We start from the raw sequence: 20,950 nt of genomic DNA, 5'->3' as shown, positions 1-20,950 counted from the left end.
TTTTGCACTTAAGGTAACTCCAGGATTTCCAAAGATGAGGTCATTTTAGTAAGACAGCTGTCTCTAGGCTGATCTTACGTCCTCCAGTTAAGGATACAGAAGTCTTGTGTTGTCCTCTGCCTCAAAAAGCTCTGTGGATGTCTCTGAGATACCTTACATAGTACCTGTTTTTGAGTTGACATGAGTTCTCATGTGCCCACCTTCAGTCACAAGTGGAGATAACTCAAGCCCCTGTCAGCCATGGATGAGATGTACTGCATTTACACCTGTGCATTTGCTACTGAGCAAATGCTGAATATTCAGTGCTGTGCCCATCCTAGCACAGTGTCCTGCATGCAGTTGCACTTGTTCTTCTGACACTGCATGGATGAGGCTAAATGAGAAGGAAGTTAGGATCAATTAGAAAGTGTGCTTTGCTGTTTGCCCATGGAGTAGAATAAGAACTACACTTAATGTAGCTATTAGAAAGTCCCTGCTAACCTGTTTTTCAAACAATACAAATCAAATCAGAGAAATCCTGACTTGATGGATAAACTATATTCATCGCTGCATGGGGACCAAGGGATCTCCAGTAGACTGTTACTACCTTTAGTGTATTGGGCATGTACTGAGAACAGTGAAGTGATTTTGCTCATTTTGTACTCCTTATTCCACGTTCTTTTCCATCAAATTTCCGATGGTGTTGAACACAGCAAGGCCTTCTGGCAGCTTTATTAATCTGAGGTCATTATTGACCCTCTGCAAGCAGCAAGGAATAGCAATGAAGTAAAAAAAAAAAAAATAATAATAATAATAAAAAAAAAAGGCATAACTCTTCTCCTAAGCCGTCTGCTATTTAGTTTGCATGATGTATTTTAAATTCTGATTTCCATATCAAGTTTAGATAATGTCAGCAGTTTGTTCTTCCTAGATAATTAGTCCTCCATATCAGACAACCTCAGGATTTGAGATTTGGGTCATTATGTATGTTGCATATAATTAACAGCGTTTGGAGATTTTTCTTTTCCAAATTTTACTGGATTATCTTATGCCTGTTTTGTCCAGCTTAGGACCCAGTATCTGAATATACCTAAGAGACTTTTGTTTTCATGCTTTTATCATTGGAAATTACTTATCAGTCAAAGTGTGCAGCTCAGAAAATTCTCCTTGCAGCCTATCCTGAACTATTCACCCCTTGGTTTTACCAGAGGTTTTGAGGTCTGTTTTCTTTTTCTAGGTTGAAAATAGGAAATTACCATTCTGAACTACGTGGATAGTATTCTTGGTTAAATATCAGCCTATTCTGTCCTCTAATAAGATTTTGGCTGGTTCTGTTTGCTTATACCTGCTGTATAGAGGTTTGAAGAACTTGAAGAGCTTGTTTTGTTCAGATTTTTGTGTACTGACTTTCCATATGGATATGCAACTTTAACATAGTTTGGTTTGGGATTTTGTCATTCTATGGCACTTGTTCTACCTGATTTTTGCGTAGCTGATGCTGGTGGGTAGCTAGCATAATTCTCTGCTGGTTTTCAATCTTTTTTTTTTTTTTTTTTTTTTCCAGAAATACTTCAGCTTTAATTTTTTCTACTTATTAGAAGAACTTCATACTTAAACATGAATCCTTCTAAGACAGCCAAATTAAAGCCACACTTAAAACTGCTCTGGTATTTTGTTATTTTTCCTCTGCTCAGCCCCACTCCGTGTGTTCATAACTTCTTATTTTCCAAATCCTTTACTAAATATCAGCTTCAGAGCATGTTCGTACCTGTGCTGATGTAAGTGAACTTCAGTGGAGAGACTGCTGTGACAGCATCTTATAATCCCTAACTTCATTTGTCTGTTTCCTTTATCTATTACAAGAGTGGCAGCCACTTTCATCAGTAGCATTTTTTTCTTTAATACTCATCTGTTAATAAAAATACAGTGACGATATTTGTCCCTGCAAAGAGCAGAGACAAACCTTACTAGTTTTGCAGCAAGGTCAGAAGCACCTGGTCAGAAACAGAAATGAAGCCAAACATATCTCTGGGTGTCCCGGGCATCTGGGACATAGACGCCATATGAAGAATCACTTATTTAAGTGAATCATCTTGGGTCTCGACTGCAGCTTCTCTTACTCATGCAACATACATTCCTGCATTTAATCACAAACTGATCTTAATGCCAGCTGGATTCTTATTTGATTGCTTTCCTTTTGCAGTGTGTGGATCTAAGCTGCAATGAACTGAGTGAAATCACATTGCCTGAAAACTTGCCTCCAAAACTGCAAGAGCTGGACCTGACTGGAAACCCCAGATTGGCCTTGGATCACAAAACCCTTGAGCTGCTGAAGTAAGTTGACTTACAGAATGGAGAGGATGCAGAAGGAGCTAGTTTGATCTCCATGTTACTTCTGACATTAGATTCCACCATTGAGATGCTAAGAGCTGCTTATTATGTTTTTTCCTTCATGTTTGCTACTGTGCTTCTTGTTACCCCCTCACAAAACATTGCCTGTAATCCATCATATCCCTCTATGGGGTGCTCTTTAACTGACTATCTACCTGTTTGTTTTCTGCTCTATGACTCAAGTGCCATCTGTAACTGAAATGCACCAAGTGCCTCATTGCTGCCTTCTGCAGCATGTGGTGAAACTTGCACTAGAACAAATAATTGGTGGACAGTGGTGCTGCTTTGAGCCTTTCTTATGTCCTGAAGAGAACTGCACCAGCTCTATTTAATTCTGAGTCTCCTTGATCCTTAAATACTGAATGGTTGATAACCTTCTGAGGGTTGAGTGTTGCGTTGTGTGGTTTGCTTTTAAATGCTTAAGGTCAAGCACTGAAGTATTAAGCCCCATTATAATAATTTTTTATAGATAAAAAACAAGAGTCCATGTTCTGCAGCAGACAAAGGAGGATAAAAACAGGCTGGAAGAGATGTCTTTTTCTCTTAAGAGCTGCTCATTGTATGCCAGAAATGTAATGTTGCTATGATTTGTAGAGAAGTGTGTGTACTACCAAAGCTTCTTCAATGGTACCTGAACTTACAGGTCAGGTACCATTCTGTATGGCCAATAGACAAGAGAGGCAACCTTATCTCTTGCCTGTTTAGTAATCAGCCTTGATGCCCTATAGCAGTGTTGTACAAAGGTAAGACCTATGCAGTAAGAGAGTAGCATCACCCAGTGCCACATCATATTTTCACTGCCATATGCATTGTCTTTAATTTGCAGAAACTTCTTTCTTCTTATGCATGCATATGTGTGTTTCTTTCTTTAATAAATTATTTTTCTTAATTTCAGACCTGTTCTTGTCTGAGTAAATACCCTTCAGCTGAGGTCAGGTGTTTCAGGTCTCCTTTGAGATATAGTGGATGTCTGTGTAGACATCCACAGTGCACTGCCACAACTGAACATGAGAGAGGAGGTGCTCCTTGCCCTTACTTCTTGTGGCAGGCACAAAAACACTTGTGTTCTTGGTGCTTTTTATATCTTCCTTCTGCACGTGGAAGGCAGCTCTCCATCTGTGTCCTGGCAGGATTCAAGCAGGCAGTAGGTTAATATGTATTGCTTCTGATGAGAGGAGCCCTGTCACGCGTGCTTGCTTTTTTTTCCCCTTGTATGGAGATCTTAAAGGAAACTTGCATGCTTAGGAGGATGTTGCCAAGTGACTTACAGGACGTAAGGATTTCAGTAGCAATTATAATGAAAAGGAGAGGGGGAAAAAAAAAGATGTTGTAACTGTGATTTTTCAGAAAAAGCTGCTGGTTCAATTATAAGATCTTGAACTGGGGGAAAGTAAAGCATACTGTATGCAAGCCTTAGCTCATCTCCCTGTGTGGGATATGCTGCTGGGTACTGTTCCTTTATGAGCACGTGGTCTAGTTGTAATTACACCACTGAGGAAGATGAAGGCAATGCATTGAAGTAGCTTTTTTTTTTTTTCTTTTTTTAACCACTGCTGGGAAGCATTGATACAACCTTGGGTCCTTGACCTGCCCCAGGGTCAGTCAACCCAGCTACAAGAGGAAACTGAAAAACCCTTCTGATCCAAATTCCTCTGCCCTGCAGGATAAGTGCCTTGCATTACAAGCCTGTGAAGAAAGTGCATTTGCTTCTGTATGTCGTAGTATTTTTGCGGGTACAGACAGATGTAGAATATCTGCTACTTCAGAATCCAGGTTTCCTGTTTGACAGGATCAGATACTACTTTTCTGATACTATTGGTGATGTGTTTGCCTTACGTTTGTCACACAGGGGGGCTGCAAAGTCAAGGGCTCAAAACACCAACGGCTTTAACCTGATTTGTGTACTTTATTTGCTTTTAGCAGGCCCTAGCTGATGTATGTCCTGACTATTTGCATTAAAAGAAATCAGAGTGGAAGTGACAGTCCCTCAAGTTATTTGAGGAAGGCTGTGAAATGCGAAAAAGACTTCCCTTGTGTGTTCAGGTCAGATGGGGCTTTGGATGGAGAAAAATGAATCCTCTGAGCGAATAGTTAGACCTTTCTGCTTGTCCTTCTATGATTCATTTGGCTCGTGAAAGGTTCAGGTGCCTTTGAAGTTCCTGCAGCGCATGGGGAGCTTGTTTCCCTGCCTTTGGAAGAGAGTGGAAGGAGCACAGGGCAGGTCATCTCTCCCCAGCAAAGCCCGGCTATGAAGAGAAGCGCATAAACAGACAGGGATGGTCCTTTTTCAAGTCTTTATTGCGCTATGCGAGGTATTTGAACTTCAGGCTAGAGGCTACGTTGGTAGTAAATTGGAGGGTAGAGGATCAAGGGCCCAGGTAAAATCTGGGCTGTAAAATAATGGAAGGCAGAAGGCCTTTTCTCACAGCCTGGGCTGCAGACCTGCTCTTGCAAGTCAGGACAGCACTGGGATGGAGCTGATTTCTGACTCATGGGCATTTTTGTAGTAGACTGTTACTCTGTGTTGCTGCTTCTGAAGACTTATCTTTTAATTTAGGGGATGGCACAGGTCATACGGACTTGTTTTTAACATGAGTGAAAAGGGCTTCAGTTGAAAAATCACTCCATATACTGGCTTCCATTAAGATGGTGACAAATTGGCCTTGCATTCCCACTAGGCCAAGCTGTAAACAAATAGCTCGGGGGTGAGAAGGGGTGTGAGGGTAGGGAGAAGAAAAGCTGGGTAAGCAAACAGTGCAGCTGACACCCTTATTGAGGCTTAGTTATTTACTGCTTTTTTGTTCTCTGTAGACAGACAGAGAAGGGTAACTGCCTTAGATGTCCTGCTCTGTTTTATTCTATTAAAGGTATTCCTAAGAACTGGGAAGAAGAAAACTGCTGTTCTTACATTTGAAGCTGAAACCAGTGCATCTTTTCCTTTCTTCTTACAGCAATATCCGTTGTTTCAAGATTGACCAGCCCTCGGCTGGTGATGCTTCAGGAGCTCCAGCTGTGTGGAGTCACGGTTACACAGAGGCATCAGGAGTTAAGAACAAGTAAGAGCCGGCGTTGTTCTTATTATACAAGCATCCTAGCAGCAGAGTGCTTCTATGCAGATACAAAGAGATCTGCTATTTCAGTTTGGGGATGTTTCGGGCCTCACAAAGGCAGAGGCCATGCCATGATTCTATATTCTGTATACTGGGCCCCTGCCTGGCTCTAAACTTTCTTCTTTGTCAGGAATGTTGCTAAGATACAAGGGTAACCGACACATTTTCTCTGTGCAAGCCTTTGGTACTTGCTAAAGATGGGCACGTTTAATAGCATTTTCCTCTTTTGCAAAGCTTTTTTATCTTCAGCTAAAGGGTGTTTACCAAGGAAATCAGAGATACTAAAGGAAGAAGTAGAATGGCCAAAACTGAATATGTATGTGGAGCTTCTGTGACTGAGGCAGCACTTGACGAATAACACAGCAAGAGTCTGCTGGTCTCTGTGTTACTGGCAAAGTGACGAATCTCATTGTTCCTTAAATACCTTTGTAGAAATCTTCTGCTACCTAGGTTTCCCTAGCAAGTGCCAAGCAAACCTTTACTTGCTGTTCACTAATTTAACACATAGCTTGGTCAGCAGCATGCTGAGTCATAAAGATGGCTCTTGGTGGAGCAAATGCAGTTTCAGCTAACGATGTTTTGGATGTATTTCACCCCTGCAAGCTTGTCCCCTGTTTTATACAAATAAGAGGCTTGTTCACGTGCAAAAAAGGAAGAAGAATCTTTAGGTCTTGGCTCGAATTTTCAAAAACAGCTCTCTCCCCATTTTAGCATTGTTGAATGGGCCTTCCTCTTCTCCACAGAAGAAAGCAATTGTGAGGAGCTTGTGAAAAGAATTAGTGAAAACTGGCTCTCAGACCAGGCTGCGTCTTCTCAGAATGACAAGATGAGAAATCAGTGCTGCATAGCAATCTTGTTGTTCTGCTTTGCTTTACTAGATTGTGTGTGGCAGCCCTGTCAGCCAATAACTTCTGTGACAACAGAGAGGCACTTTATGGTGTTTTTGATGGTGACCGCAATGTGGAAGTACCATATCTGTTGCAGTGCACCATGAGTGACATCTTGGCAGAAGAGCTACAGAAAACAAAAAATGAAGAGGAATATATGATCAACACTTTCATTGTTATGCAGAGGTGAGTTCTTGGATCTGAAGCTTTGTTTTTTTACCTTGTGTATGTTCATTGGGCAGCTTGTTCCTTGTCAGGTTGATTGTGTTGCTCTTCATTTGCTACTAAAAGTGGGAGGGAGGGAGGAAAGGTGGTTTCTGGCACCTTTGTATTCTTTCATTGCTTGTTTTGTGGATATTGCCTTCTGTTCCTTTGGGATGTGAGGAGAAAAACCCAAGCCCTTTCCCACCCACCCAAACAAAAATGATATCCAACCTCAAAATTATTAAATGTTTGACTAGCAGTTTTTCTCTTCTCTGTCTTGTGACTCTGAATGTGCGGTAGCCAGGACAGTGGTATGAATTTCTTGATCATCTTTTGAATTTCCTTACTATTACTGCCTGCAGAGCTTGGGCTGATTCTTTCTTTCTGTACCAAGTCGGATTATTTAAAGCCATGCAAATATTAAAACATGCACTCTTGACTCCCTGAAAAAAAAGAGTCTGTCTTGGCATTCCTTTGACCTAAGAATATTATTTATGCAAGATCCACCTGAAAAGATTGTGATACAATAGATGTGAGTGTAATAGGAGCTGTGTGTGGAGGCTTGGAGACTTGTGTGCATGCTCACTCTTCTTTACAGAACGAGAAATTGTGCTTGGAGAGACACTGAGTGGAGGAGGAGTATGAAGGGAACTGAGCAAAGAGAACGAGGAGGTCAGGGAAACATAGGAGAAAGCTCCCAGATGAAGGAAGTGGATGGAGTTGAAAGCAGCATCTCTGGTTATTCAATTGCTGCAGCTCTGGAAGGGAAAATATTGAAATTCTGATATTGGGAAATAGGAGCAGCAGGATGGGGTTGAACCTTATAAACAAAAGAGAAAATGCTGCCTCGCATAATTGCTGTGGTTACAGTGGTAACTGAGAAGGTTGCCATCTAATTAAACCCTTCAAGAACAATATAAATGTTGAGTACTGAAAGTGTTTACTAGTGGCTTTGTTTCCCACTCGTGGACTTTCACAGGAATGTACGCTCCTGCAGAAGAGCTGTATTTGTGGGAGGCAGGGCTCGAGTCAAAGTAAGCTAACCATTCCTTTGGTGAACCAGAAATAGCATTCATTCTAGTTGCATGCAGCCATTCATTGAGGATTATTACAGATACTATGCCACATTCCTGAAGTGCCTTAAAAAAAAGAAAAAACAACCAAAAAAACAGAAAAGCATATTGAAGCCTGGGTTCAAGTTCAGTTTGTGCTTTGTTTCCCCAGCGTTTTGAATCAGAAGTTCTTGCCAGCTTTACTTAGCGTTAATGTAGATTCAGTAGCCCCTGTAACTAGCTTTCCAGTTCTTAATTACTGTAAGAGAAGGTCCTGATAAAGAACATACTGGCAAAGATGTTTTTTAGTTTCTTCAGTCCTATTTCAATTTACACGAGTAAAATTACTACCAACATGATAACTAAAAAGCATGCCTTCTTATGGTGAAATTAATAGCTATTGTGTTGTTATGTCATTGAATCTTTGAAAGCGTTATTTTGAAGGCATCACAAAACAACGAACCTCTGATTTCTATTTCTGCTCAAAACTGGGATCTCTACAGTTAAAATTACTGTTTTTCATAGTAAAATCTGTAGCTGCAGGAGCCCAAACTCTGGTTAATGCAACTTTCTTTGTAAGCTCTACCTGTACTCTATTTATTAGCCCTCAACACTTTTCCAACCTTCTTCGTTTCCCTCTGTGTGACCTTTGAAGTAGACTTCTTTCAGATGCAGAGAAAGGGAGCTGACTGTGCGGCTCTTTGGAGTGCAGAGATTTTTCTAAAATTGATTCTAAGATTGGAGTATCTGCATCGTGCTGGAAATAGCACACAGCTTGAGAGCTGTACGTGATGACTCTGCAGTGTTGCTACACTGTCATGGTCTTCAGTGGAGACTTTTGTTTTTGTCCCAGTGATCCAATAGTCAGTGTCCCGAGTGCTCGTGGTTGCAGAGTAGCAGTTGTTTCTCATTAGTACCCATAACACTTGCTTTTCAATTGAAGAACAATCCGTGTTTTGTTTAAATTCCAGGAAACTTGGAACAGCTGGACAAAAACTTGGAGGCTCTGCTGTCCTTTGCCATATAAAACATGATCCCATGGACCCTGGAGGATGCTTCACGTTAACCTCAGCAAATGTGGGGAAGTGCCAAACTGTTCTGTGCCGGAATGGGAAACCTCTGCCTTTGTCCAGGTGCTATGTGATGAGTTGTGAAGAAGAGCTGAAGAGGATTAAGCAGCATAAGGCCATTATCACAGAGGTTAGAGAACTCTGGTGTGGGTGAAAGGAGGACTGCTGCAAGTCGCAGCTTCCTTTGAGGATATTTGCGTGGTGGTATTTGAAATTACACATCTGTATTTGTAATCTTTAAGAGATAGTATTGATAACGAGTTCCAGAATAGCGTTGTCCTTTCAAGGTGATTCATATCATGCAATTAAGTTGTTTTTCCATCTAATTACCATGCTACATTTTGGTTAGCTTCCGAGGGGGAATTACTGTGAGCATGCTGTGGTGAAACGGGAGCTGACACCTTCCTTCCCTCTGAGATGGTGAGAGCAAATAATGTGTTGGTGCTGTCACAAAGATCCCCCCAATCTAGAAAGATAAGAGCTGAGCACTTGCGACTGTGCCATCCTTACTGCAGGAGAGTCCTTACTGCTGGCAGATTGGCTTTGTTGTCTGAGCTGTCTGTTCCCAGAGGTGCCCTCTGACAAGTAGCTCTTGAAGACAGCAGTTGCCTAAAAGAAAGAACCTGTCCTTTGCTCAGTTGGAAGGCCATAAGAGAAAGCTACTTCCTGCCTTCTTACAAGCTTAAAGCCACCGCAGTCAGCTGTGCATTGCCTTGTGTGACATGTGCATAGAAACAGAGAAATATTGTATCCTGTCAATGGGGGAGGAAAGGGCAAAAACCTCACTGCTGTACAGCCATGAGCAGGTGTGTGCGTGTAATAAAATTGCGTGCTTGTTAATCTTGCCAAGAGGTGATGACTGGAATCTCAAACGTGACAGATTAGAAAGGAGTCAGTCCAACATAGCGTGCATCACTGAGGCATGCTCGTTATGCTCTGTAAAGGAAAAGGGAAATTTCTGTGCTGAATCTTGAGATGACTCATTGATTTCATGCTTTGTTGATGGCTTATCACTTCTGTTAGAATCTTAATAGGGAAGTTAACAAGCTGACAAGGTTTTAAAGGGGAAGCTTTTTTAGTCTTGGTTTGCTTTTCTGTGGTTACTTGCTGTATAATAACCACTACTGTCATCGACTGGACCAAATGAGCGTAAATCCTCACCTCTGCTCTTCATCTCAAAGACACAATTAGCGGGCTGCAGCTCTCTCCACAGGCTGCCAACAAACCAGGCTTGCTGTTTCAGATGCTCACTGTGCTTATTGTGGCAGCTCAGATCCTAACCAGATCCTGGGATTTGGATGGGCATGGGATTTACTTCTCAAATACGCCCGTTTTTACTGGTGCTTTCCCTTCAGATGTTATTCCTCCTCTTTTTGGAAATTTATTTATAAGTGGAAGCATAGTAAGTAATTAGAGCATGTAAAACATTTCACTACAGTGCAGCTGACTGCAAAATGCAGACTTGCTCTCTGCTGCGTTTGACTTCCTTCATTTGAAGCTTTTTAAAATGAACTTTTGTTTCTTAAGTGATGAGCCAAGATCAACCTGCAAGAGAAGAGTCGTAACTCCTGTATCAAATGGAGCTGTGTGCAACTTTGCCCTCTATAAAGCCAGATATTGTGGGCAGAGGAGGGACAAGTCTGACTCATGGATAAAACATTAGTCCAGTTGGCTCTCACAGCTGCAGGAGCAGAATAGATGGGTCTTTGTTGCAGACTTATGCTTTGTTGGTCTGCATAGGTGATGCTGATGACAAATCAGTAGGGTGTAGGAGGCTGAGTGCAAGGTTAGAAAGCAGCCGTCACTCTGTTCCCATTCCAGCTCTGTCTCCTTGCAAGTCACTTCTACATTTGCCCATCAGTAAATGGCTGTAATTGGGGTACTACAAAAACAGGCAGAGGTAAGACGCAGGGAGATGGGAGTGCCATGTATCTGTCTGCCTTGTTTCCATTTTGCTATCCTTTCTAATTTCAGGATGGCAAAGTAAATGGTGTGACAGATTCAACGAGGATCTTGGGATACACGTTCCTTCACCCAAGCGTTGTGCCGCGTCCCCACGTCCAGTCCATTACCTTAACTCCACAAGATGAGTTCTTCATTCTGGGGAGCAAGGGGCTGTGGGACAGCCTCTCGATGGATGAGGCAGTGGAAGCAGTCAGAAACGTGCCTGATGCGCTGGCAGCTGCCAAGAAGCTTTGCACTTTGGCCCAAAGTTACGGCTGCAACGACAGCATCAGCGCGGTTGTGGTTCAGCTCAATGTTACGGAGGACAGCTTCTGCTGCTGTGAACTTAATGGGGTCCCACCCCCCAGCCCAGGCATTTTCCCCCAGTCTGTCAATGTGGTCATCAAGGACAGGCCAGCGGATGCTCTTGGGATGCCATCTTCAAGCAGCGGCATGGCTTCAGAGATCAGCAGCGAGATCTCCACCTCAGAAATGAGCAGCGAGGTGGGGTCCACAGCCTCCGATGAACCTCCGCAGGTAGCCATGAACGAGAGCAGCCCGGCCTACCCCGGCGAGCAGCGCTGCATGCTGCATCCTGTCTGCCTGTCCAACTCCTTCCAGCGGCAGCTCTCCAGCGCCACGTTCTCCAGCGCCTTCTCTGACAACGGCCTCGACAGCGACGACGAGGAGCCGATAGAGGGGGTGTTCACCAACGGCAGCCGTGTGGAAGTGGAGGTGGACATCCATTGCAGCCGAGCGAAGGAGAAGCAGCTTCTCCAAGTGCCTGTGGAAGCCAGTGACGAAGGTATTGTCATCAGTGCCAATGAAGATGAGCCCGGCCTCCCCAAGAAAGCCGAATGTTCTGCCACAGGCACAATAGGGCGTCGGAGGGGCAACGGCTCTGTGGCACCCCAAGAGAGAAGCCATAATTTGATTGAAGTTGCAACAGATGCACCGCTTAGGAAAACAGGGGGATATTTTGCTGCTCCGGCACAGCCGGACCCGGATGACCAGTTCATCATCCCACCAGAGCTGGAAGAAGAGGTCAAGGAGATCATGAAACAGCACCAGGAACAACAGCAGCAGCAGCAGCAGCGGCAGTACCAGGTGGACCACCTGGCAGACTACTACGATACGCCACTATGACCCATTCTACTGCTTGGAAATGAGCAGATGAGGAGACTTGAGTGCAGGACCCAGTGGGCGCACACTACAGCAGGGGTTTCCCTTCTACGTTTCCTTTATACACTTCCTTTTCTTTATCCTGCCACTACAGATAACTGCAGCTCTTCAGTTTGTTAGGTTTAATATTCATTGACTTTCTTCTAGAGATGCTTTACCAGTAAAGTTTAAGATAGTTAATCTTCCCTTAACATATCAAATGTAAAAACAAAAAAAAAAATAATAAAAAGGTTTAATATATTGCTGAGAAACAGACGATGATGTAATATTTTTTAAAATGGCTTGTTTGTTTTGTTTGAAAAGCAGGGCAGTAGCCAGTGCTAAATGATTTAAGTAATATTGTAATACTGTATTTCTTTGAGAGAAAAGGCTTTTTTTGGTCTTGAAAATGATAGACATTTGTAGAATATGGAGACTAACTCCTAGGAGTTGCTTTACTCTTTCAGGTGACTTAAGTCACTGAGATTCACTAATTTTCTCTGAGAGAACAGTTGATTGGGAAATTACTGTAAATAGCTCAGTGTTGTATAGTGATGCTTACATGTTTTGTAGCCTTGGCATTAAGGACACAACCTGAAAAACTGACCTTTTTCTTAAGCAATTCTTTGGGCCGTGGTCATTGAGCATAGCGAACGGAGTGACTGCGTACAAGTTAGCTAGAGTTAGATGGTACAGACCATTGAAAGAAACCCACTTTTTCCTCTGGTCTCTTTCTATTCTTTTACAAACACGTTTTATTTGTGTTCCTTATTGCTGCCACAACCAGCATGATTGTATAGAGCTCATTTGCTGTAGAACATTTACAAACCAAGAGTTATATTAAAGCCGAATGCACAAATGAACATGTCATAATTTTTGTTATAATAAATATGAAATTTACAAACGATGTCTGCTTTTGTTTGAATAGCTGAGCCTTTGAGCAGCTTGCTGTAGTTCATCGTTATACCGCAGTCTGTTTACACTGCGACTTTTCCATCTTAGTGTATGCTTTTTCTTACAGGAACTGCAGAAACTGACGTGTACTCTTAGAAATTTTAGCAAGGAAGTCACCCAATGGCTGTGCAAAATGCCCTTAAGAGATGCTGGACAACAGTGAGGAATTAGCATCGTTCTTTTGTTTCTCAGTACAAATGGAGCACTATTGATTTGCCCTTCACCACAGTATTGACAGTATCAGAAGACAAGAGGAGCGGTGCTCTGAATCTGTGCCATTGGGACTGAGCAAGTGAAGGTAGAAATGATGAAGGGATAAGGGCTAAGAAAGGGAGCAAGAAAACACGGGGTATGAGAGGGGAGGAAAAACAGAAGGTGAAGAAGAGCTCAAAGTTAACTTCATAAACTCAGATTTGGTTGTAGTGTTAAATGAACGTGAGTTCAGTGGCAGTTTGATAGCAGAAGGGCATTTCTTTGTGAATCCTGCAGGAAAGGACCCTTAGCCTTCCTCAGTGTTGTCTCCAACAAACTTTCTTTTCCTCCTCAGTCTCTAAAGGTGAGGTGCAGATGGCCAAAACTGAGAGCACACTAAAGCCTTCTGCTTACAGCATGGTCCCTTTTAGAACTGCATTCCTAAGTCAGAGCTTTTGTAGCATTGAAGTGACAGGATTTGGGCAGAGGATTTCTCGTCTGTCTGAAGAAGACATTTGTATTAGTGGTCTGTCTCAACAAGTCACAATGTGAGGGATTGATGTGTTCATAGGGCCTTCTTGTTCCCCTTCCTGTAACTGGATCAATAGGTTGGCTGTCTGGGAACATCTCTGGAGAATTCAGTGTTTTTAAACAGGGTGAAGGGTGTTTTGTTCCGAATTTAAAGGGGGATTTGGAAAACAAGGTACAGTTTTTGCAACTTGTGACTTTTCTCAACATCTCTGCCCTCTTTCACAAAGGATGTTAATGTGTTCTTATGTGGTAAGGACTGGAGCTGAGCTCACTGACTTCATTTCAGTGCATTACTCGTATGTGAGTTTATGGTTAAGTGCACAGTGTGTTTTAGACAGTTTGAGCAATTAGGAACTATCTGACTTGAAAAAAGAACCAGATTTGTTAGCAGAATTGGGATTGCTGTAGCAGGGGTGAGGCAAAAGGGCTGCAGAGAAGGGAAGGCTTTCGACTGAAGGGAACTTAGAGCCATAGAGCCACGTTACCTTTATAATCAAACCTTTTGAGTCCTCTGGAAGTTGCCAGCAGCCGTATCTGTGACAAACAGAAATGCACGGACAGGAGGAGGCCGATAGCTGGAGGCAGAAAAATGAACGTAGTTGCATTGTTTCCCATAAGGTAACTTTAAACAGGGAGATATGATGGTATTGAGGAGGTACTCCTCTGCTTGCATGCAAGTCTTTTGTGGCATAAAAGCTTTTTCATTTTGCTTTCTGCCTAGTGCTCTTACATAATGCGTTTTGTTGTGCATGAGCAACCCGTTGGCATGAATGCTTCTGCATTCAGAGCAGGGGCTCCTCATTGGTAACCAGTGCTGTGGTGCTGCTGCCTTCCTGTGGCTTATTGCTTTCAGAATGAGCAAAATAACTGTGCAGAGTATCTCCCTCATTACTGGAGGTGGTTGTGCTGCTACTGCAGCGGCCCATACGTTATCTTTTAAGCATTCTCTTTGTAATGATCTCAGCCTTCTTGCTAGCTGTTGTGCTTTCAGCTCATACGCATCATGTTCTAGCAAATGGTACGTGTGTATTTTCCAAAGCGTGATGCTGTCACTTCGGAAGCACATCCACGAGGGGGTGGGTGTTACTGAAGTGTCACGCAGCTTCAGAAGTCATTTGTTAAGAATTCCCCTGACGCCAGCAGTCCTCTGGTGATATCCGAATGGACAGCCTTTGTGTTCAGAGGCATGTGCCCTGAATCGCTTTGGTCAGCCCCACCAAGGGGGTGGTGTTGTAGCCAAGATGGAGTAAAATCTGGGTTCTGACAGTAATAGCGCTGTAGAACAGTGGCCTCCACTCATCTCTCTGAGAGGCTGCAGTTTGCCTTGCAAGGTGACGCAGATACGTATGATCCTGTATCTCTGCACAGTCACTGATGATGTCTTTTGGCTTCAAATTTGCAGCTTTGGGCTTGGAAGTATTCACTGGAGTGGCTCAGTTGGAATAACCCTGTGCCCAGCCTGCAGATCAGGGGTGTAGAAAGGCTTGAGTTATTTCTAGCAATGCAGTAGGACTTGAAGGAGTAAATAAAACCGCATCCTTAGCCCAGTCAGCCTTCTTTGCCTGGACGTTGCCTGCTGTGGATGGAGAGATGAGTTTGTCTAACAGGAGATGACCCTTGAGCTTTAAGTTGAGCAGATCTGAGCTTATGCTGGAGTTGGATCCCAGGCTTTGGCTGGAGGAGGGTGTGTGGCCAGTGGCTGGCCCCAAAAGAATCTTTTGCGCTTGACTGGAGCCAGGACTTCAAGGTATCTGTAAAATGACTGTGTTAACACTTTGCTCAGTTAACCTGCTTTGCAGTCCTGCCTTGTTAATTCAATTGGCTTGCTTCAGGGCCAATTTGTTGCGGTATTGTTGGATTAATCGATTTGCTCCTGACTGATCCAGTCAGCGTGCTGCGTGCCGGCACTTGCTGTGCAGCAAGGACCTGCGGGATGTGCCTGAAACTGGGATGTGCCTGAACCTGCAAGTGGTTGAAGGAGAGCGGGGCAGGGGCGTGAGGGCCCAGCAGTGCCTGGAAGCCATTGTGTAATAATGTTGATTGAGACCATGGCTTATAAGGCACCAGGCAGGGCCTGACAGGCCTCCAGCAGGGAAGCCCCAGTGCTGTGGTGCTGTCTGAAGTTGATGCTCTGAGCACAGCATGCCATTCTTCTCTCCTGTTGGATTTAGCACAGCTGCACGGAGAGAAGTCCCTGTGTTTTAACAGTGAAATCATCACCGCTGACTCACAGAACAGATGGAATTGTTTCTCTGGTTCAATATATGCTGTGGAGTGCTTTAAAGAAAACTAAGACACAGCTATGGGGGAAGGCTGGTACAGCAGAAGTGCGTGAGTCAGTGACTTGTAAGATGCTGTTTCATTGTAAACCCTACAAAGGAGAGACAGGAGAAAATCTGCGTGGTTAATGATTCTCTTAATCCCAGAGAACTGCATACATAGAATATATAGTGAGGTGTTCCGTATTTAAAATGGGATGGCAATGGAGAGCAAAACCAGGAATGTCTTTTTGAGGTTTAGAATAAACGGATGCTCATGGCCCAGCAGCCAAAGCTGTTTCTTCTGGGTACCTTCTGGGTACAAGCACAGGCAGCTGATGGGAGTGTTGGGAGATGGCAAGTCTCCCTGTGGCAGAGCCATTTAATGAGGGGTTAAAGGGATCATCGTGTTCTCTCATTGCGGTGGGCAGAATTTGACCGCAAGGTTTCTCAGTCACCTCTGGTACCGGCATAGTTTGGCATAGTTTTTGTGTGGGGTCACTGAAGTGCCTTGAAATGACCAAGTGGGACAGGGAAGAATGAGCCCGAAGTCACCCAGCCTGCTGCTCCTTCCTCTCCTGCTGAGTTGCAGCTTGCACCTGTCTGAGACAGAAGAGCTCTCCTTGTGATGAAGGTAAGAAATGGCTTTCAGGCCTCTCTTTATAATTGAAGCGGAGCTTTCTGTAGGTGGGGTAAAAAGTAGCGTGTTGCTGCTGTCTTTGCTAATTGAAAACTACAGGAGCTCCCCCTTGTGTTACCATGAGATGGGAGAATATGGCTACAGCTTCCTTGCCAAGGGCCCAAGTGAAACCCGTGCTCCTATGCTCACACCTACAGATGAAGCTGTTCTGGAGCTGCCTTGGCTCAGCCTGTCACTCCACACAGCAGCAGCAGCGCTGGCAGCAGCAGGAGCTTCCTGGTAAGTCAGGGCAGCTGTGCCCACAAGACACATTCTTGTGATCCCCAGGAAGGAAAAACGCCTTTCCAACTGCTTGTGTGCCCCAATAGTGACTGCGCACACTGATCATCTCCAGTTAGGAAGTCTTAAGCTCCTTAGTTTTCTGGCACCAGCTCTTCCAGTGTCACGTGGCTTCCATCATGCTGTGCCAAGAACCTTGCCTCTACATGCTGAGGGCTGGGAAGCTGCTGCCTTGGGTCCTTCACTTTGCAGAGAAGGGTTGTGTGGGCATGAAGTGCTGTGGGTGTGCAGATGATGGATTTAGGCATGGCTTGGTACTATAAATCTGGGTACAGTGGGAAGCCTATGAGTAATGCATACGCGAGGCACGCAGTGCATTCACAGCTAATGAACCTCCAGTGCTCAACAAACAGCTGGGCGAATCTCAGCCCTTTTTTCCTGCCGCACTTCAGCTGCCCTTGTTTAACTTGGACAGCAGTGTGGGTTAGCAAAAACTTTGACGTTTCCATACAGATGTCTTAACCTCTCTGCTATCGTTTCTCACGTAGTATTTCAAAGCCTGTTTCAAATGTACGGTCTGTAGCTGTGCCTGTCTGTCTTGTGAGCCTTCGTACGTTCAGTTGAGAAACTAATTACCTGTGCATGGATGCTTTCCCCTCACTTAAGCTTTCCAAAATGTCCTATGAGCTTCAGCAGCAGGTGCAATGTGTGCTAATGGCACAGCTGGAGATCAATAGCCCATTTGTAGTAATGAAGGGCATCCTGCGACTTTCCAGTCCTGCACTGTCACACGCCAAAACCAATTCCATCAAACGCAGTGAGGATCTGCAGACCTTGCAAGGAGCCTCATGTTTTATGTATGATGGGTGATGGTGAGCATCTGTGACACTTTTATGCTAGGCAGGCATTAAGCCTCTGTAATAGATTGAATGCCACCTTTTCCTGGAGATGGATGGATGTGAAAGAGGTGAGTAATGACGAGTGTCCCAGCTGTCATAAGCAACGTGGTTATGGTCCTATTTAATAAAAATTGGAGTCCTAGGAAAGGAGATTTGTAAGATCTGCAAATGTAATTGAGAGATGGGAGTTACAGAAGGTCCATTTTGTAGTTAGAGCTCAACTTACAGTCAATCTGAGTTGAGGCGAGAAATTGACAGGAGACAAACTCAGATGAAGGTAGATTTGCACTGGGAATAAAATACATGGATTACAAAAGAACAATCTCCATTCAAACTGTTCTCCAGTTCTCTAATCCCTGTATATATTCTCATCACTTTGAAGCAGTTTTTCACGTAAACTGAGATTGCAGTTTCCAAAAAGATGAGCTTCAAATTCTGCTGTCACACAACCGGTTTGTGTTCAGAGTTGTTTCTTCACGTCAGGTACACTGAAACTGCCCTGGAAAAAGCAAGTAATGGTAAAAGTTAATATATTCTGAGAACGTTCACAGTCCTCCTAGCTGTGAGGGTTTTATGGTTCCAGATGAGTGAATTATTTAGTAAATGTAAAGGTTATGTTGAGCCTATTTTCAGGAGCAAGTATCTTCTTTCTCCACTGGCCCCAACCCCCACAGTTTTGCCTTTCACATTGAGAAAGAAGCAGCTCGCATCTTGGGATGCTAATTTGCTCCGTTTTGGAAAAGATTTTCCCCAGACTGAATTAATTTTACAACAATTATTTGAATAAAGGAGACAGTCAGGCAAATGGATGCTCAGAGAGACACAGCCCACCAGGATTAACATTTCACAGCAGTTTATGCAGAGCAGTGGGATGCAGAATCAGTGCTGTGGTCTCTTTTTTTCATTATTTCATTAACACAGACATCTTAAATATTTGTGCCCTCTGCTTCCTCCTCAGAACAAGGCAGGGGGAGGTATTCTGTCAAAAAAATGACTTCATATTTCAGTGCTTTGATTGAGATCATCTCTCTCCAAGGCCGTGGGAGGGGTTCCTCTGTGGATAACGAATGTCTGTGAGCTCAGATGGGATTTTTGCTCCCAGACTGACTGAAGCTGTTTGCTCCTGCACCAAAGGAGGCAGGTGTAAATTGATAGTTTAAACCCAACAGGAGTGCAGAGTGACTTTGAGATAAATCATCTTCTGTAGTCAGCCCAGTGCCTGACACCAGGGAACATCCGCAGTGGGGCTTTTCTCCTGCCAGGCAGATCCAGCCTTGATATATGCACCTGTCCCACAGCACCTGCAGAGGTCAGGGTAGTGGTTCTTTTATTCCTCTTTCTGAAGCTTCTGAATCTGCTCAGCTTCCCAGAAGGCTTCCTGATGTAGCAGGAGTGACTCGCTTTGAAGCTGTTACGTTGAAAGTCTGTTTGCCCACAAGAAGTGTGGGTTTGGCCTTTACCTAACACAGATTGTCTGTCCAGAGCCCCAGGCCTACACTTGTGGTGGGCAGGTTTCCTCTGGTTGATACATTGCCTGCCCTGAGCGGAAGGAAAGCTTCCTCTTCCCTGCTGGAGTCCTCCGAAGAGTATTGGTGGAATTTGTACTCTCCTCTGCTACACTTCCCTCCGTGAAGGTGAGTGGAGAAACTGGCAATCACTGGCCCTCTGATGGCTCTGGCCTCCTTTGTGGACTCTCTGCTTGGGGTGCGCTTGCTCTCCGTGTCCTGGAAGGAACCAGCTTTAGCGATGGATTGAACTAGATGGTCTCCAGAGGTGCTTTCCAACCCTAATGATTCTGTGAGGGGTAGAAACAAGGTCTCTGCATGGAGAGATGCTTCATCCTGGATGCTTTCCTGACAAATAGATCTGGAAGGCCCCGTGATCTGTCCTTGTTCTTGAAATCTGGCACATTTGCTCACAGGTCACTGCTGCTTACAACAGAAAACATCATGGGACAACACACAGTGAGCCAAACTACCAGAAATGTGAGCTGAGACTTGAGTCATCCCCAGAGTTCTGCATCTAGAAGGACTATGAGAGCCACCAGTCCCTACAAACGCCACGTCAAATGGAAGGAACTAGGGCACTGGGCCTTTCTTACAGTGTAGGTGAAGCCTCCTAACACAAGAGGCTTGGAAGCTTTCTCATTTCTCACCACCTGCTCTTTGAGAGGAAACGCTGGGGCTGCAAGTTGAGTCTTGAGATAGGGGGCAATCCTTGCAGCCGCGCATGGGAAGGCCAAGACCAATGATTGGTGCAAGAGTGGGAAGTGGAGGGCAGAGGTGAGACTGATAGAGCTAAGCTGCATAGAAAAGGACAGGATTGCTTTGGCAGGAAGATGGATGGAAGCCAAACATCTTTTTTTTGAATGAATTGTGGTGAGTTGTGGCTTTAGCTGGATGCCAGATATCGCTGTAGAAGAATTCAGTTTCTTACAGCGTGCAGTGAAGGCCTGGTTCTGGGCAAAAGCTAGGAGTCAAGGTCTCAATTTCATGGCTATCATCATTAATGTGAGTCGCAGCAAGTTTGCAAAAAGTCTTCTGTCTGCTCCACAGTAACGCTATGGAGCCTGTTTACGTTCAGATTATTAAAGAGGTGTTTAAGATACTATATCAGTGTTAAATACTTGCAGTAAAGGCTTGTGCAATCGTTTCCTGATCCAAACTGCAATGTTTTATTGTTATGTGAATATTAGATCAACTACAATACTCTGAGATGTGTGTTCTTGTGAGTATGTGTAGACATACATACATTAAATATATAAAATAAATAAGTTCTATGATGGTTCAAAAGGGCCTCATCTAGACAGTGATTCTGAGCTACATGGAAGTGAAAGATCACAGCCAGGCTCAAAATTGCCTCTTCCCTCCCCACAAACTGACAAATCTTACATACTTCAGCAATAGCTCTTTTTTTCTCACCCTCTCATCTGTGAAGTCCAGTGACCTATTTCATCTTCCTCAAAGAAGGACTCTTAAAAGATGTTCTCTTATTTTCTCGACCCTGGGGGCATACAATTACTGCTGTTCACTCATGCTTTTCTCGTTTAGATATTGGAAGGAGACGTGAATGTTTTGTCATTGTTACAGAATTGCCTTGAAAAGCTCAATGGCAGCCAGCGCGTACCTGACTTGGGCTCTGCTCATCATCAGCTGTAGTCAGCAAGCCAAACCATGCTGCAGAGGCAAGCAGTATCTTCATTAAGAGGATAGCTGACAAATGTGTTGCCTCTTACCGTCTGATCTGTGCTCAGTGGGATGAGAAAAATGTAGCAGACCTGGAGCCAGGCCCCAGATGCTGCTTTTGAAGTTAGCTGCAGCTTGCTCCTCTTGGCAGCATTCCTACAGGAGCACATGATTGCCATGCGATGACCCCATGACTCGAAAGATAAAATATTTC

At 44.0% G+C, this 20,950-nt stretch overlaps 1 protein-coding gene across 1 annotated transcript in view; it reads left to right on the top strand.

Annotated features, from left to right (window-relative positions):
- The window catches only part of PHLPP1 (PH domain and leucine rich repeat protein phosphatase 1), a 131,251-nt gene extending 118,549 nt beyond the window's left edge, over window positions 1-12,702 (top strand). The window contains exons 13-17 of the mRNA XM_042868708.1: window positions 2,183-2,313; window positions 5,322-5,426; window positions 6,359-6,553; window positions 8,595-8,823; window positions 10,668-12,702. Of these exons, the coding sequence (XP_042724642.1) occupies window positions 2,183-2,313; window positions 5,322-5,426; window positions 6,359-6,553; window positions 8,595-8,823; window positions 10,668-11,783 (1,776 nt within the window). The 3' untranslated portion in view covers window positions 11,784-12,702. The remainder of the gene's footprint in view (window positions 1-2,182; window positions 2,314-5,321; window positions 5,427-6,358; window positions 6,554-8,594; window positions 8,824-10,667) is intronic.
- Window positions 12,703-20,950: the final 8,248 nt, after the last annotated feature.

This window comes from Lagopus leucura, unplaced genomic scaffold (genome assembly GCF_019238085.1).
Source record: "Lagopus leucura isolate 7727_CA_CO unplaced genomic scaffold, USGS_WTPT01 Super-Scaffold_100002, whole genome shotgun sequence".
Lineage (NCBI taxonomy): Eukaryota > Metazoa > Chordata > Aves > Galliformes > Phasianidae > Lagopus > Lagopus leucura.
This window is presented reverse-complemented; position numbering and strand designations above follow the sequence as displayed.